This window comes from Impatiens glandulifera, chromosome 1, assembly GCF_907164915.1.
Source record: "Impatiens glandulifera chromosome 1, dImpGla2.1, whole genome shotgun sequence".
In the NCBI taxonomy this organism is placed as follows: Eukaryota; Viridiplantae; Streptophyta; class Magnoliopsida; order Ericales; family Balsaminaceae; genus Impatiens; species Impatiens glandulifera.
The window spans coordinates 19,896,517-19,915,109 of NC_061862.1; the positions used below are offsets into that span (position 1 = coordinate 19,896,517).

Sequence of the window (18,593 nt, forward strand, 5' to 3'; positions counted from 1 at the left end):
TCGATCTAGGGTTTAATAACCTTTAACTATTTCATATCAGATTAAAATTAATATCAACCGGATACTATTCCAACCATCTATCTATCAAACTACAAATGTCTGACAATCATACCAACTCTATGCTTGATTTTTCATGGAAAGTTCCAAACCCTAACAGTTCATAGAAGAATACTTGAGTTTAAAATAGTGTGTTGATTAGTGTCAATCTCTTCCACCCTTGGAATACATGTCTTCCCTCCTTTGAAATCTCTTCAACTAACTTTCCATAATCTAGCTTTCCTGGATTAAGAGATTCATTATCACAATTCATATAATCATGACCTATAAACGACCAAATCAGAAACAAAATCTGCCAAATACTTGAATTTGATCAATATATTTGCCTTTTCAAACTTATTAATCAACCTCAAACTTCTAGCCAAAAGTTGATTAACATTAAGACTAATTGAAATTCTTTAAATCTTCTTCCTTATAGATAGGCAAAATTGATAACAGATCACCTACAAAAGAGACCATCTTAATTTGTATTTAAAATTTTAGAATGTATTTTGCAGTTGAAAATGATGTCACGTACCAACTTAGATATCTAGGGTTTTTAGAAGAATTTTAGATAAGACAAGAATGACCTAAGCCTTTGAGAGAGATAATCCATATACAATAACTATATCATTTATTAATTACTACAAATATTACGTAATCCCCTATTTATAAACTACTAACTCATTAACCCACTAACTTACTCTACTTAAAGAACTCGATTTGTTTGGGGTATGGTTGTGCAAAGTTTAATGAAACTTCTTTGCATCTAAATGAGAAAAATGTGTTTTGAAAGACAAAAAATATGGATTAACATGTCCTTACCATCATCCTTGTTCGGATGATTCCATGTTTGAGAAGCCTACAGTACCACCTCAAAAGAAGTTTTGGAAGATTTTAGCAAAATCTTTTGGTTTGTTGACAAAGTGAATAATTTGATTCTCCAATTCATGTGTAGTGTTTTCTAATCCTTGAAAATGAAGAATTTCGTTTTGATATCAAAATATTGTTGGATTAAGGATGTTTATAATGAAAATATATGAAGATGTATGTGTCATGAAAAAGATTATTTGATTTTTAACACCCAAAATTAAATTATATGTTATGTGTAATTGAGGAATCACAATATCTTTGTTTTAGAACATAAAATATTTGGAGTTTTCACTCTATGTTCACAAAACAAAAATTAAGAAGAGATATGAAAAAAAATATATAACGGGCATGGGCATGAGTAAGGAAAAAGACAAAGAGAAAGAATGAATAATTAGGTAAAAATATATCATCTTTGAACATGTTTTTGGCACATAATCAGATGACCATTTGAACTTTTATGCTCTTAAACTTATGAATGAGGAAGTGATGGTTAAAGTGATGTCCCAATTAATCCATCCTAATCAATCATTTGAAATATGACTACTTAGAAAAGATATAACAGTTTTCCTAAATAAGTTACATCAAGAGCAACCATCCCCTTGAATTAGTACAAGCTACATCATACTCCTCACTTTTAATGATGACTTTACCCTAAAGACTTGATATGGGTCTTGCTTGATGTGAGATATTTTCTACTAATTTTAATTAACTCGACAACCAATTAAATTCTGTAGATCAAGTACATGGAATTGAGATATAAAACAAGAAATAGATTATGAGTTCTTTCTTCCTTGTTTTAATAGAGAAAATGTAGAGTTTGTATTATTAACTCAAGATTTAACTACACCAATCATCTCTATGTAATGTTGATAAAGATAACAAAACAATGAAGAGTTTACATGATAAGTTATTTTGATACTATTGAATTGTACATTTTTTGTATATGCAAGTCATAACTTTTGATTATGTCTAAAGACAAAAGATAGAAAACAGCCCAGACAATGAATGTACTTGAAATCTAAGAACTATATTGAGAACTGATTATGCTTCTAAATGATCATTAGAGTTAAAGTGTGACAAAAATGAATAAATAAAAAGTATGAAGTAGACTATGATGAAGTCTATGCACTATCATGGCTCACATGCAGAGTATTTGATTACTAATCTCATTTTGACATGAAGGAAGTGGGAAATTTATAAGTCTGATATGAAGTAGGTATTCTTAAATAGACATATTTTAGATGCTTATATTGAACAAATCTTAGACTTCATAACAAAAGGGGACAAAATAAAGTTTTAAAATTGAAGAATACCTTATATGGGTAGAAGTAAGTATCAATCTATTTGTTGTTTTTGCCAAATTGAGTATACTCTTATGTAAAGTCAAATGATAATGATAATGATGACAATTCATTATTTGTCTTTATGTGAAGGATCATATTTTTATAAGTAACAACAAAAGCTTCTTTGACGAATTCAAAGGGATTATGTTTGAAAGGACTCAACATGGGACTCAAGTCATACTGTTAGGCTTAGAATAGTAAAATAAATTGAACTATGTATTATCATATCTCAATAAAGGTATGTGACTGACATTTTCAATTTCACATGTTTGGTAGTATTCCCATGAACACACCCATAGAATATGACATTGAATTGTAAAAGTTTGAAGATAGAGAAACAATGAATTCAATTCTTTTTAAGAGTATTGTAAGTTTGAAAATTTTGAAAAGTATAAAGAGGAACAATTGATTACGGAATGTACTATTTGTCCACTAGTCACTTAAAACTCAAGGTGGGTGGGTCTAGTGATTGTCATATTTTTGTGAAGTCGACGTTGATGATAGAAAAAGTTTACAGATTTTGGATTCTTTTTAGAAAATAATCATATTTAATGGAACTTGAAAAAACAAGCCATTGTCACACTTTAAACCAAAGTGTGAATAAGAAGCTGCAACTTTTGTACATGCCATGGAATATGACTAATTTAGGAGACTATTAGGAGCTTCATTTACCACAATTAAAGCTACACAAATTTTTGTTGAAATCAAATCTGCTCAAGTCTCCCGTACTGCTCCATGTGGAAGCAAATTACAAATAAATACAAAGAATCATTTAATTTCATTAGAGAGCATTTTTCGATATATCTTCATCAAAGGTACAAAAACACAAGTCATTAGTAAAATTTCTCTCCATAATATCTTCCTGCAGGGATGAGTCCCTGGATCTTGAACCAAATTAAAGGAAAGGAATTAGAAGAGACTTCCTCTTAAGTAAGATCATCCTCACCTCATTCACTAAAAATAAGCAAAACTTGTCAAGGTGCTCAATCTGAACCCTTGTCTGGAATAGTACTTAAGAACCCTAGCCTTTCCAAGATATTTACTTAAAGGCTTGAAGAAAATCAATCAGGTTAGTTGATAGTCAGTCCGTTTGGAGAGGATCTTACTGATTAAGGAGATAAATTCATTTGTAAGCCTCGATCTATGATTAATTTGATTCCATATATAGATCTGACCTGAAAACGCGAAGACTAGCCCTAGACATAAGTAAACAGATAGATCTGAACAAAACCTAATTGAGAAATTGATTGGGGGGAAATAGAGAAATTAATCTGTTAATTAAAGAAAACAAGGAGTTTTAATAAGTTATAGAAAGGAAAAAAGAAGGGTTACATGGATTGGAAGGAGTATATATATATATATATATATATATATATATATATATATATATATATATATATATATATATATATATATATAAAAATAGGGTACATATGTATGCCCTAGATACAAAATAAGGTCAATTTTTTAGAGAGAGAAACAATAATAGTTGAATAAAATTGAAAAGGAAAGATACCATATGAGAAGAAGGTACTGTTGTTCTTCCATATATATAAATTAATCTATGAAAGAGAGAGAAAGAAAAAGTTTGGATCTTGAACTTCACCTGGCAAAGCCTTAGACTCAACTTCAGGAATGACATAAACGCTCCTCTCCGAGCCCTGGATCTTCTCGTCAAGATAGTAATTAACTAAATCCCCTAAGTAAAATTAGTTATTCACCATGCCTAAAAATTATATGCGATACCTAAATAAAATTAGTCATTCACAATGATATTAAATTTGGCCTTTGAGGCTTTGTTAAGGGTTGTCCAATATCGATGGATGTATTTAATTGAACAATATATGGATACCTTGAAAAAGTACCTTTGAAATAAAAACTTTAATGAATGGTCAATTAGTGAGAGTTATATTTTACACGTGATTATGAATTTATGTGCTCGATATTTAGAATATCACGAGTCAATAAAGATATCGATACAACCAACTTTAACATTTTCTATATTCTTGACAATGAAAAATTTATCGATTGCAACACTTTACATATACGAATCGGGTGATCGGAAGCGTGCTCATGTATACATTTTGAAAAATTGTCTCGAAGTCGAATAATATTACAAGTAAGAGTTCATAAGTTGATTAGTGATTAAGTATGAATTTTGTAATTAACTAATTACAACTAAATTTCATTATATGCTGCGAATTCACACAAGAGTTGACCGATACAGGGTGACTCAATCTTTCTAATCTTGAACGCGGTAAACTTTACATAAAGTTTTCAAGACGAAAGTGGGCCAATTGACTGGTGAATCAGATCGAACTTTGAGTTTAAAGATTTTTGGGAGTGGCCAAACAATTTATGCTAAGAAATATAACTCTTGTAAAATAAACGAGTACAAGTTCAATACCGAGAAGCATGACGAAGGGTTAACCACGCAAAATAGTGGTGTCTTAGTAATTGACAACAATGAAGTCGAAACAATAAATTACTACGGAGTACTCACATATATTATAGAAGTTTAGTATGGTTATAACCGAGTAATTCTTTTTAAGTGTAGATGGTTTGATGTACATTCCAAGGACTATGATAAAAAGTAGATAAATATGGGTTTGCAAGTGTTGATGTGAACAAGACATTGAGAACTCAGATTCATGATCCGTTTGTAATGGCAAGTCAAGAACAACAAGTTTTTTACGTTACAAATATGACATCTAGACATGGATGGAAAGTCACAAAGATAAATCCCCATTATTCAATCATCTAGACATGTTTTATTTGTGTCAAATAGGATGACCTCTTTAAAATTTCAACTTTATTTTTCTTGCAGATATCATGGCACCTAAACAAGCTACAAAACGAGCCATATCGAGACATTTAGACGAGCTCTGAGCTCGTATAAATGACGTACAATCCGATGATCCTACGAGCTTTATGGGATCACTTTCGGACATTAAGGGACTAGATGATCCAGATTCTACCATTCTCGAGGTGTTTGTCACCCCGGAGAAGGATTCCCCTGTTTCCGAGACTACATGTAGTTAATTACAACTTATACGTGATATTTAAATGATTATATAAATTTTAAAAATTTTTGTTTCACTATTATTTTGTAGGGTCTTCATAGAGGAGTAGAGGACGATGGACGAACAAAAACACTGTTCTCGAGAAACTACCAATAGGACAGAAGATGCACTTAGAGTTTAGAGAGATGGATGGTAAGCCCACTTGCGATAACGACACCTACTACTCAAGGCATATTGGCACCATTGTCCGGGATCCCACGGTGGTGCCACATCGTCTAGTAAATTAGTCGATCTATCACATGCCCAATTAGACCATATATGGAGGTTCATCTCTGTGAGTTTGATATTTTTTTTAACGTGTTATCTTATAATTTGAAGCTTTCACAATCCTAAAATCTGTTGTTATTTTTCAAGATCCTTTTGAGTCTTCACCCTATCACATTGACACCTAAAGAGATAGAACGTTGACACATGTGAAAAAACATGGAATATGTGGAGATATTCGAACAAAAGGAACTACATCCAACCATATGATGGCAACGAGGAGATAATCAAATTAAACCCTCCTCATGAACGACTACGATGATTATAATTATATCCTTGACCATCACTACTTCACAACTTCATTTTAGGTATAATAGTCATTTTATATTCATTATATGTTTAATCGACTATTAACTAACAACTATGACTGTCTTATAATTGTAGAAAAAAATACGACCAATTCCAGTAACAAAGCAAAAGTCGTATACACCCACCACACCGGTAGTAGACTATTTTTGCAAGTGGAGCGACATATAGTAAGTTTTAGTAAGAGTATTAATTTTTATAATATCTAACAGATGTATATTATTTGTACAAGAGAGGGATATTGAACACACCCCTAATTATGCAGAATTCTTCCTACATACTCATACAATGAGAGCGACTGGTGATGATCTGACTCCCATGGCTTCTCCACATGTTTAACAGGTCATAGTAAGTTTTAATCATTTCTATCATTTTAGTTTGCATGTCTAAGTTTAAAATTACTAATAGTGTTGTAAGTGATTGTAGACTGTGATGCGCGAGCGACTTGAAGCAAACCTTGATATGACGTCGTTTGAAGTGTTTGAAGCTACTTTTGGAGCACATGGACACGAGAGGGTGACCGAGATGAGATCCGGAGTAGGTCCAACACACTTCAGATCGAATCAATGGAGAAGTTATTCCTCGAGCGTCAATAGAGCACGAGTGTCACAACGTCAAGAGATGCAAGCGCTGCACGAGGAGAACAGGACCCTGCGAGATGAGGTGGTGCAGTAGGGACGTATGATGGAGGAGATGCGCGCACAACAGGGAAGTGAGATGGAAGAGATGCGAGCACAACAAGAGGATCTAAAGGCGTAGATGCGCACACAACAAGAGGCTCTACAATCACAGATGCACACAGAATAAGTGGCTCTACAGGCGCTTATGTCTAGGATGCCTCCTCCCACCCGATCAGTAGTACATTGATTGACATTTTTGTATTAATACGATTTGAGATTTTTGTAATTTAGAATTGATTTTTATTTATGAACGGTTTTTTTTGCTAATAGTAGTATAACAAAATATCAAACAAGTTTAATAAGAATAAAAATGTCCCAAAAACCCGAGAGCAAGAATTATCAGCGACAACGTTAGGGAAATGCCGGCGTTGATAACTAACAATAAGAGAATCAGAAATGTGCCAAAAACCTGAGAGCAAGGACTATCAGCGACGACGAAAAGAGAATTTCATCGCTATTAATTAAAATATAAACGACGACGTCGTCGCTATTGGTCAATACATAAGCGACAACGTAAGCATAATGTCATCGCTATATTTTAAAATTATCATTGACGAAATTCACCATTCGCCGTCACTGATATATTAATTATCAACGTCGGCCTATCGCCATTGTCTTTTAACGACGAATGGCGACGATTTTGTTCCCCGACAATATTTATTAGTGACGACATTATGACTTTTAGCGACGGTTTATGTCGTCGCTAATGATACATTTCCACTAGTGTAATTTTCATTTTAAGTAATTTAATTTATTGTAACAAGATAAACTTACACAAATTAAATAGTATTGAGTTAAGTTTTTTCTTCATTAGATAATTAATAATATAAAAATATAAACGAATATTACAAGTGCAAAGCAATGCAAAGAGAGAAGAATGATGAGATTGAAAGGCCATGCTTGTTCATTAACTTTTTAATTTTTATTCCAAGTTTTTGTTGAATTTTGGAGTTGAAACATTGGAGAATTTGTTGACATGGATACAAAATATGGAGAGAATGCTTGGATGGACTAAATATGGACCTGAATCATAATTTGGAGTTAAAGTGGGCTTAAAAATATTTAGAATAGAGTTGAAAAATAAAAGAAAAAAATTAAATAAATATTGAACAGTAAATTAAAATTTATAAAAAATAGGAATTGATTTAAATTATTTTATTAAATTTTCCTTGTGGCTTCAGCCCACCGGAGGTATGTTTCTTCTTTGAGGGATTTTATTAAATTATATATTTGTTTATAAAAATATTAATTTGATGGTTAAAATTATCAAAATTTTGTATAAAACAAATTAATAATATTTAACTAAGCAAAATTGTAAACATGAAAATTTAACCTACCCCAATTTATAATAATAATATTAAAATAATATTTTGAATTTTATAATTCAAAATAATTCAAAAAGGAGGTAATTAAGATTAAATTGAGGTTAATTATTGTGATAATTAAATCCTAATTAGAAAAATTAAATTAAATAATTAAAATTAATTTGAGGTTAAAATATTGTATTTATTTTATCCAAAATAAACTCAAAAAGAGGTTGAAATGATTTAATTTGGGTAATTTATGGCTTAAAACAATTAAATAAATACCCCAATATACCCAAAAATAAAATAAATTAACATAATTTTTATTATGTTGTCAAAAAATATTTTTGTGTATTAATTTGGTGAAGAAAAACGAAAAAGGGTTAAAAATTCGATTTTAAATAACCCTTATATCAAAAATAAAATATGATAATAATGTGTGGTAGAAATTATGTTTAAATGTTGCAGCAGAAATTTTAGTCAGCGCCTAGGAAGGAGCCATGCATGCCGGTTGTAGCCAAACACGTGCGCGCTCGGGTCCACATAGGATCAACTAACGGGACGCTAACCCCGTTAGCATGATCACCCGATCGTTGACGAGCCACCAACGGAACATAATAGAGCGTTCATTTAAAATAAAACGACGTCGTTTTGTTCTTCTTCGCGAACGTCGGAAGCCCGCGATCAACGCCGACGACCTTCCAGAAATCTTATATCCGCCATCTTTTGTCCTTATCCTTCGAGAATTCACCCATAAGCACATCTCTCCCTCATCATCATTACCCCTAAGGTTGGAATTCAAAAGCTACTCTAACCTAGGTTGCTAAGGACAAAACAAAAACATTTAAGAATAATTTCAGAAGAGAAATTGAAGTTGAATTTGTCCATGGAACCCACTTAGATCGGGTATAAATAGTCTCTAGGTGAATCTTCCAATCCATAAAACAAACATCATAAATTATAGCCTGGTTGAAGAGATCTATAAAGAACTTCGGCGACTAGTTTTTTGAAGAACTGCTCTAGCGATCTAATCTTCAATCTAGGACTTGGGAAAGCTTCCTACACATCATTGGAGTGTTCTCCAATCACTAGTAAGCTTCTAGTTCATCTGAAATTCAAATTGTGATTCAAAATTGGATTTTTTTCAAGTTCGATCGGATTGATCATTTTTAGGGCTAGATTTTGTTTTTCTATAGTCAAAATCAATCCCTAAGGGCTTGTTCGGATTGGGGTTTTTAAAAAAACCTAGTGAGAGAAAAAAGTAATGATTGCTGATGATTTTGAGGAATTGATGATTATTTTTGGTAAAAAGACCTAAAGGGTGTATTGATATATGTGAATAAAATAAAAAATGATAATTTAAATTTGACGGTATTTTAGTATTTTGGTTAATGAAATGAGTGATGTGATTGTTAAGACGTGATTGATTGGAAAATTGATTTTGGATGGATTTTTTAAAATACCCAAAGAGAATAAGGCCTAAATGATTTCTAAGCTTTATGTCGAAAGAGAATTCATCAATTCACCTTAATCAAAAAAACCCAAATTTGATTTGAAAATATGAAAATTTTGAATTTGGTGTTCTTAAGCTTTTAATCTTGAAAATTTTGATTCAATTAGTTGCCTAACATATTTGTAAACATGTTAGGATGTTTTCCAAATTATAAACTCAACATCCCGATCGTGTTTGATCCAATTGAATTTTTTTTTAAAAATAAGTTTGAATTTCAGTTTTAAAATTGTTACAAAGCTTGATTGATGTTCTTGTTTTAGTTGTGTTCCACTATAAACATCATTTCAATGCTATTGGAACAAGAATTAGGCCATTAGATAACCTAAATCAAAACTTCTCAATTCTTGCTCTAGAAATCGGGTTAAGAAATTGATCGACCTAGAGCTCGATTGATCGTGTTTAGGGTTAGGGATTATGATCCCTATATCCATATGAGTTGTTTACAACTTACATATCATGTTTTCATGATCTGTATTAAAACATACAAACCTGCAATCACGACCGAGGAAGTTAGTTCTGGGACCGAGCCTCCTAGACCTAGGACCGAACAATTCGAGTTTAGGATTGAGCCTCCCGAACCCTAGGGCCGAACCCTCTAGTCCCTTGACCGAGTGGCATGAGCCCCGATCTAGACCACTCTCGGTCTAGACCTAGCTCATCCGAGCCTAGATCGGGAAAAATAGACCCAAGCCCTAAGACTCAGGTCATAAGGCCTGTTTTGTTCCACTTTTCAAAATCCAAAATTATTTTTGTAATTTTGGAACCCAAATCCATTTTCAAATAATTTTGAAAGGTCAGAAAATTATTTTAAAATATTTTTGGGATATTTCATGAACAAATTTTTTGACTAAGGCCCCGTTTAGAATTTATTTTAATTCTAACACTTTTCTGATATTTTCATGTATTATACTTAATCTTATATCAACGCAATTAGAGGTACGCCCTTCTAAATAATTTTTTACAATTTTTTACGCAATCTAAACGTATCATTGTTTAGGAGCCCAAACTACTAATTAAAGGAAATAAATGTTATAAATTAAACTTATGTTAGCCACATAATTATGCTTTATAAATAAACCGTCTTTGATTGGAAGCGTAGGATTTAGCGCAAAATCTCTTTCCCGAGCGTAACCAAATAACGAACCCTTTTTGGAAACTCTAGTATAAAGTACGCTTATATACGTATGTTTTACTGATTTTTTAAAAAATATTTGACGGCTCTATTTTCAAATAAATATTTTTTTCTTAGATTAAGTATATTTATTTAATTTAAAGTGGATTTCAAATCAAGTTATCATTTAATTATAACAAATCTCTGAATTATTAAAATTTAAATAAAATTAATTAATTTTACATGATCAATTTCAAAAACTCCCAAGTATTTTTAAAATATTTTTAAATAATGTTTCATTTTAGAAAAAGATAATTGATATGCAAACCAATGTTGAAATGCATTTAACCTCACCACCACCGCACGATTCCGATAGTAAACTTCTCAGGGTTATAGAAAATTTGATCTTTAATGATCATTTAAAATTATTGTTTTTCAATGTACTTTGTCTTTTGTTTAATAAATAAAATAACTGTGATAGTGTATTTAAATTTAAATTAAAAATAATAATAATATTATTATTATTTATTTAAATAATTGAGATGTAGAACAAGTTCATGAACTTATTGTTGAGATCACAGTTAATCTAAAACTGCTATTATTTATTTGGTAAATACTATAATATAAAATTTTCATAAATTAAAATTTTAATTATAAAATAATTTTGTATGAAAAATAATATTAATTTTTTTTACATAATTTAAAAAATATATAACCTTACAAAATAGCTTCTATATATAACATATTGTATTTTCAGATAAAAATATTAGAGAAAACTAACCGGTTACATTTACATTTAAGTCTTTAATTTAAATAGTTAATTTTTTCATAATTCAAAATTTTCCTAATCCACAATCATAACTTATTAGATTATGTAAAAAAATATTATTAATTATTCAAGGGTCAAAAATCTTACCTAAAATATTTTAGAACAAATTTGTAAATTCCATACTTACTAACAAAAAAAAATATCTTAAATGAAAATAAGAACATGATTAAGAGTCTGGTTAATCTCTAAATAAAAATAGAGTTGTGCTAATTTATTAAAAGTGAAAAAAAAAATAAAAAGTTTATTAATTTTTCGAATTTATTTTGTTTACCTAGGTGCATAAACAAAGTGAGTTCTGATCTCATTTGGCAATATATCTAGACATAGATATAAGAAAAGAGGGATAGACAAGAAGTTAATACCACGGGCTTGCATTTATCATTTTCGTCCCATTTGGACGTCCGATTCGGTTTAAGAGAATATCCGCGTGACATTATTTATACAATACTAGGAAGATTCTCGTGTGATTCATACAAATAAAAATATAAATTTAATAAAAATAATATGTATTCAATGTTTAAAATTTTTAATAAATCACGAATAATATATTAAAATAAAAAATAAAACGCTCTCATTCCACATATTAATCACTTTAGTAAAACAACTTATTTTCTCACATATCTCATCACATATTTTTTTTTCCAGAATGAACGTCTAATCTCGTGACCTTAAATCTTGTGACCTTACACTTTCAATTTTATCAATCAAATATTTAATTCATATTTTTTTAACCACTTTCAGTTGATATCGGCCTATTATCCATCGACAAACCACATCCTAATCACACTTGGTTAAAAAATTGTAATTATTTTGTTATGTTCCAAATTCGAAACATACCTAAAACATTTATAATTTTATTTTTAACCATTTTAAGTTCATTTTAAGTTTATTGATAGGTCAATCCACAATCCGACCCAAGTATCCAATTACTTTCACATATATATTCAAATTAACCACAGATTCATTCAGTAATCCGAACACTTTAAAAATTAAGTATTATATATATATATATATATTATATATATATATATATATATATTAATAATAATAATAAAATTATATAAACGGAATTTTTAATATAATATATATTGTAATATATTAAAAATTTATATTATATAAAAAAATAAATTTAAACTCTTATTAAATATAATTAATAAATAAATATATTAATGATTTTATATATTTAATTGTGTTTTATAATGTTCGAGATAAAATCAGAATGAGATCGAGACATAAACACAAATACCAACAGAGGCCCATCCCGATTAAATTTGAAAAAATTGACCTCAAACAAAGTAATTCGGTTTGGTTATCGCGAGAAAGTTTCAAATTGTATCCTTAACTAATACAATCAAATTTCATATTAATAATAAGAAGAAATAATCATGTTAAAAGATATTATAAGTGCAACAATATATTACTATCCAAATTAAACAAATAATAAATAAACACCCATTTTGTCAATCATAAGAAAATCAACTTACTTTTCTTAAAAAATCTACAGATTCATTATTAGTTTGCGAATAAAGTCTAATATAATAGTTGTTCAACTAAGTCAATCCATAAAACATTGATACAAGATTTTTGACGAGTTTAAACTCACTCACAACTATTTGTTAGAAGCAAATAAATAATAAACTTGCCAAACATTGGTTGTGGATTCCGGTACTATAGTTTCATTCTCACTAAATGCACACCACTTGTCATTGGATGCATCAGTTAGTGACCATCTAATTTGATCAGGCACATTCATTTTATCAAAGCTCCCTTCATCAGATCTTTTTATATTCTTCCCTTTTTGGCTTTTACTGTTGCTGGTAGGGGTCTGCAGTGTGTAAATTATAAATTAAGAAAAACCGAAACAAAAGTTGAGAAATTTATATTTGTTTTAGGCTTACATTTCCTGCTGTGTCTAAAGTTGGTCGTTTGAGCATTCCTGTCTCAAGGTAATGCTCCACTTCCTTTTTTGACCTAAATCGTCGATTTGAAACAGGATCGATGTAGTACTGCAAAAATCACATATTAGTTATTTAAGTAACAAATTAGTTTGTTTCAAAAAATCTGGTTTGGCTTACAAAATTTAATAGACAAATGGTTATGACAAGATGAATCATGAATAGGATAATGCAACAACTTTGCTAAGGATTTGAATCATGAACCCTATATACCAAATTATATTTTCATTTGAATCATGAACCCTATATACCAAATTGTATTTTCATTTCAATATTTTATTATTTCACAATTTGAGGAGAATTAAAATTCCTTCTAAATCCTTCTTTAGAAGTTTGAACTTTCCTTTTAATAAAGAGTAAGGTGAAATACAATTTTGAAAATAGAGTTGATACTAAAATAGTCTTCTCTATGATTTTACCAAATATAGTTTGACCATTTAGATGCAAATAGGATAATAACACCTGTAGAAAATTACAAGACCACTCTAACAATGACAAGATGATTCTTGGTATATCCATCTCTATATAAGTGGTATGGTATATTTAAAAAAGAAAATTTGTACATTAAAAAGAAGAATGACCTAGCATATAGATGAACAATACAAATTATAACAATTTGATCATTGTTTCCAAATCATTGACTAACTTCTCTAACATAACTTTTTTGAGTCAACAATCCTACCACCACACATAGTTCTAAATCCCTATATTAATGGAAGCATCTTCTTGATAAAGATTCAACCCAACCAGTCGATTAATACAAACTCGTTAATTCTTTGATAATTATAAAAAAAAATATACCCTACTTACAAAATTCTATCACAATAACTTATGGAGACCTCATTATATGTCATCTAAAGTACATAAAATGGTTGTACCTCCTTCAAACAATATCGCATAATTACTCACCCAACAAAAATCTTCTTTTCCGTTCTTCTTCTTAAGATTGTGAGAGCTTCTTCAACAGTTTATATCATTAGACTAGAGGCGACTAATTTGTTGATTTAGTATTTGATAGTTAACTGTCGTGAACCTAATGTTCGCGACTACAGTATACTAATGGCGACAAATGATGGGAGGTTTTAACTGCTTTACTTTTAATTAGTTTGTAATAGAATAAAAACTTAGTAAACATTGAAAAGGAGGACAGTTGAAATAGACGTAAACCAATTTCTCTCTTGTCTAAAAAAATTCATCAAGGTTAGCTCTTGGCATCTTTTATCTCTTTTAAGTTCCTCTCTACCGATTCTTTCTTCTGCATTTCTAATCTCTTTCTACTCTTGTTCAATTTCTGATTCATTGATAGCATCCTGATTCATCAGGAACACGACAAGTGATATCAGAGCTCATGATTCTCGGAATGAAACCGCTGCCATGACAATTACCACTCGTTCCAAAAGTACAGAAAAAACAGTGGAAAGTATGTCCGATCGATTAAACGAGGTAGAAGCCAGATTCAATTCCAAGTCGGAAGAAATACAACGAGAAACAGCGAAACAGATCAACGATTCTTTGAAGGTTATAGGAGATAGGATTGAAAAGATGGAGACAAATTTAGCTACGATGTTTGAGTAAAAAAATTTGAATACGAACCACAATGCAAATGACAAAGGTGAGTTTTCGAATTCACAATCTATAGCGATAAGAGTATCACCTGTGATTAAGGTAGAAAGAGATGGTATGTTTAGGAGACCAGATAAGCAACTAGAAATACATAACTCTAGTCCGATGTTTAATTCTTCAATGCCTCGGGTTCATAATACAGAATCAGTTTCGTTAAATTATGTTGAAGGATTGGCAACTAAGCAACCAATGATAGATTTGGATCGTTTTGATGGGTCTAATCCGAGAGGTTGGATTCGTAGGGCTAACAAGTTTTTTCGAACTTTACTATACAAGATAGCGATAAAATGAATTATGCTACGTATTTCTTGGCAGGAGAAGCTGATTCGTGGTTTGTTGATTATCTGATTGACCATGATACACCTAGTTCGGAGAAATTTACTGACAAAATTTAGTGGCATCCAAGAGGCAGGACACCAAAACGTTATCGCTGAATTTCATCAATAGAAACAAACAGATACATTGAAAGATTAAATATATGAATGGCGTGGATTGTGAGCGCTCGTTGCAGCTAAAAGCTTACCACCGAAGGAAGATTATTACATTCAAATATTCAATGTTTTATGGGAGGATTGAGTGATGAGCTAATGAAATTACTAAAAATTATGGAACCTAACTCATTACACAAAATATTAAACTAGCAAAATCCAAAGACGAATTCCTACCTGATTGGTAAAACGAAGAAGATAACAAAGTTAGTGTAGGGCACTCCAAATTTGACTCAGCCAAAACAACCATGGAAGGGAAATTTAAGCAGTATAGTCAAACTGAACGCATATAAAAATGTTTTTGAACTTCCTCCTGAGGATTTTATCTATGCACAGAAGAGGGAAAGAAGAGCACAATGCGAGGGTAAATGTACAGGCGACCATGTTTGTCTGAATCGATAGTTGTTCAATATCAAAAGACCAGATGACAATTGGAAGACAAGCTAACATTAGAGGAGGAGACCAACGTAGAAGTAATAAACAACGATGGAGAAATTTCTATACATGTTATTAAATGGAAGGACGAATAATTCTACACTCAAAATTATGGGTCAAATCAAGAAGAAGAGTGTCTCAATAGTCAATACTTATCGACAGTGGTAGCACTTATTCTTTCATTGATGAAGGAACAACTACTTAATTGGGCTGTGTGTTGAAAGAAACGATTCCCCTACAGGTTACCATTGCATACAGATTGAGAATTTGCGGTAGGTTTATATGTTCTGGTTTAGCATGGAAAATGTAAGACTATGATTTCAATATGGACGTCCGAAAGATTAAGTTGGGAGGATGTGACATGGTGCTGAGAGTCGATTGGATGACCATAAAAGGGTTTTGGTTGTTTAGTGGGTCAATTTTATTACATAATAACAACTGAGACTAAAGAGACAGAAAGATGTATGCGACAAGGAGAAAATATATAGTCCAGAACCTAATAACTCAATTCGGCAAAGTCTTTGATCCTCCTGTTGACTTACCACCAAAACAGAAGATGGACCGTGCCATCGAATTGATACCGGGAGCTCAACCTCCAAATCAACGACCATATAGGTATCCATTCATTCAGAAGAGCAAAATTGAAAATCTGGTGGCGGAAATGCAAAAGTCAGGGTTCATACAAGAAAGCACTAGCTCGTTTGCGTCACCAGTGATTTTAGTTAAAAAGAAGGATGGTTCTTGGTGTTTCTGTTTGGATTACCGTAAGTTTAATGAATTAACAATAAAGGATGAATATCATATTCCAGCTGTAGATGAAATGTTAGATGAATTATATGGAGCCTCAGTATTTTCTAAACTGGATTTAAGATCTGGTTATCACCAAATCAGAGCTAAGGAAGAAGATGTTTATAAAACCGCATTTTGCACACATTCAGGACTCTACGAATCTAAGGTCATGCCTTTTGGTCTATCAAACATCTCCAGCTACGTTTCAAGCATTAATGAATGAAAACTTAATACACTGTGAAACCAAGAACAGTGTAGTGTGATTCTCAACTCAGTTATTGTTAATCTAAATCTAATAACTCTAAAATCTAAATACCTTTCAATCTCAAAACCTAACACTAGCAAAAACTCCAAAACAGACAACATGCAAGAATGTTTGATAAAATTGACGGAGCAAATGAAATCAAAATCTGAAGTGAGCAAGAAAGTGAGTTACCCTATCATACGTCCCTGCAGAGACACCGGAGTTTCGGATCCTGAAATCAAATCCCCAACCTTCCGGCAGCCAATCCGGCCTCTCCGGCGCAGAGACAGGTTTGAAAGGGCGCTTCGATTGTGCGGAGGATGGTTCAGCTTCATGCAGGGGATTAGGGCTTTGCACATCGCCGTTTCGCGCTGGGTGGTCATCTTTGAAAGTTGGTTCAATGAAACTGCCAGATTTTAGAAGAGGGTCCTCCTGAATAGGGTCGCCGCCGTCGGAAGCTGGACTGTCGGACATAGGCTGGTTCGGAGAGTTCGAAGGAAGGGTTGGATCCGACATGGGAATTTTGGATTGAGAATTGGGGATATGTGAAATAAAGTAGAAAGCTCAGAGCAGTCTGGTCAATCCTTATTTGGTAGGGAAATTTGACTAGATGATACTAAACATCACCTTACTTGACACGCATATAAAATTAAATTAACTGGTGACATTTTTTTTTTAAACTTTTTTTTTTTTTTTTTGAAAAGTCTAAAGACCAACCCCGCAACCGGTAATGGCGAGACGCAATTTTTTGTTTCCGCAACCGGTAATGGCGAGACGCAATTTTTTTTTTGTAATTTTTTTTTAAATAAAAAAAGAAATTGTGTCTCGCGATTGTAGACTTTTCACAAGCCATTGTGGACTTTTCACATAGCATCCGGTTGCGTCTCGCGACAGGGGAAATTTCGAAAAAAAATATAAAGTGGTCACCAGCGCATTTTAAATTAGGCGCTCTCGTCAGAAACTCATTACCCCAATCTTTAAAGTCATTTCGTCAAATTTCCCTGTTATTATAGGTTTATTCGTTTTTAAACTTTTCATTTTTAATAATTTATGACACCAAAATATATATAATTTTGTCATAAAATTAATAAATAATAAAGTTTTGTGTCAAAAAAACATGAAATGAAATTAAATAGAAAAGTTGGTTTCAACTCTAACCTTTCACCTTATCTCCATTCTTTTTCAATGATTATTTATTTATTTTTAAAATTTTAAATATAAATTTAATTTGTATTTATAAAATTAAATAATTTATAAATTATAAAATCTTTAAAGTGTAAAGTATAGTAATAAAAATTTAATTAATCTAAATATATATATATAATAATAATAATAATTAATTCATAAATTGCTATAAAGGTCGAGCATTGGGTTGATTTGGATCCTTATGGGAGTATAAATAAATACAGATCCAGTATATTATATATTTGAATACAAAATTTTGACTCACCATTTTATATATATATATATATATATATATATATATATTAACTCCTATATTTTTATTTTTATTTTTATTCTTTTTAAATTAATTAAATTGATTATTATTATTATTTATTTTATATTTTTATTAATTATTCTATTATCTATATATAAGTATATATATTATTAAATAATTATATATATTAATTATTTTATAATATGTATAGTAATATATTAATAAATAATTATATATATACATAATAATTATATTTATATTAATTATTTTATAATTTAT

General features: G+C 30.9%; 1 protein-coding gene across 1 annotated transcript; it reads right to left on the reverse strand.

Annotated features, from left to right (window-relative positions):
• Positions 1-13,204: 13,204 nt before the first annotated feature.
• Positions 13,205-17,415, reverse strand: LOC124922444 (methyl-CpG-binding domain-containing protein 5-like). The gene is made up of 2 exons (XM_047463173.1): positions 17,069-17,415; positions 13,205-13,348 (listed from the first exon to the last, which is right to left on the reverse strand). The coding sequence occupies exons 1-2, from the start codon at positions 17,390-17,392 to the stop codon at positions 13,220-13,222; spliced, it is 453 nt and encodes a 150-aa protein (XP_047319129.1). The 5' UTR covers positions 17,393-17,415; the 3' UTR covers positions 13,205-13,219.
• Between the last annotated feature and the right edge of the window lie 1,178 nt (positions 17,416-18,593).

Coding starts and splice junctions, on each gene's coding strand:
- LOC124922444 (XM_047463173.1), bottom strand. CDS start 17,392: ATGTCGGATCCAACCCTTCCTTCGAACTCTCCGAACCAGCCTATGTCC. Junction 13,349..17,068: donor CTGCAGGGACGTATGATAGG/GTAACTCACTTT, acceptor TGATTTTTGCAG/TACTACATCGATCCTGTTTC.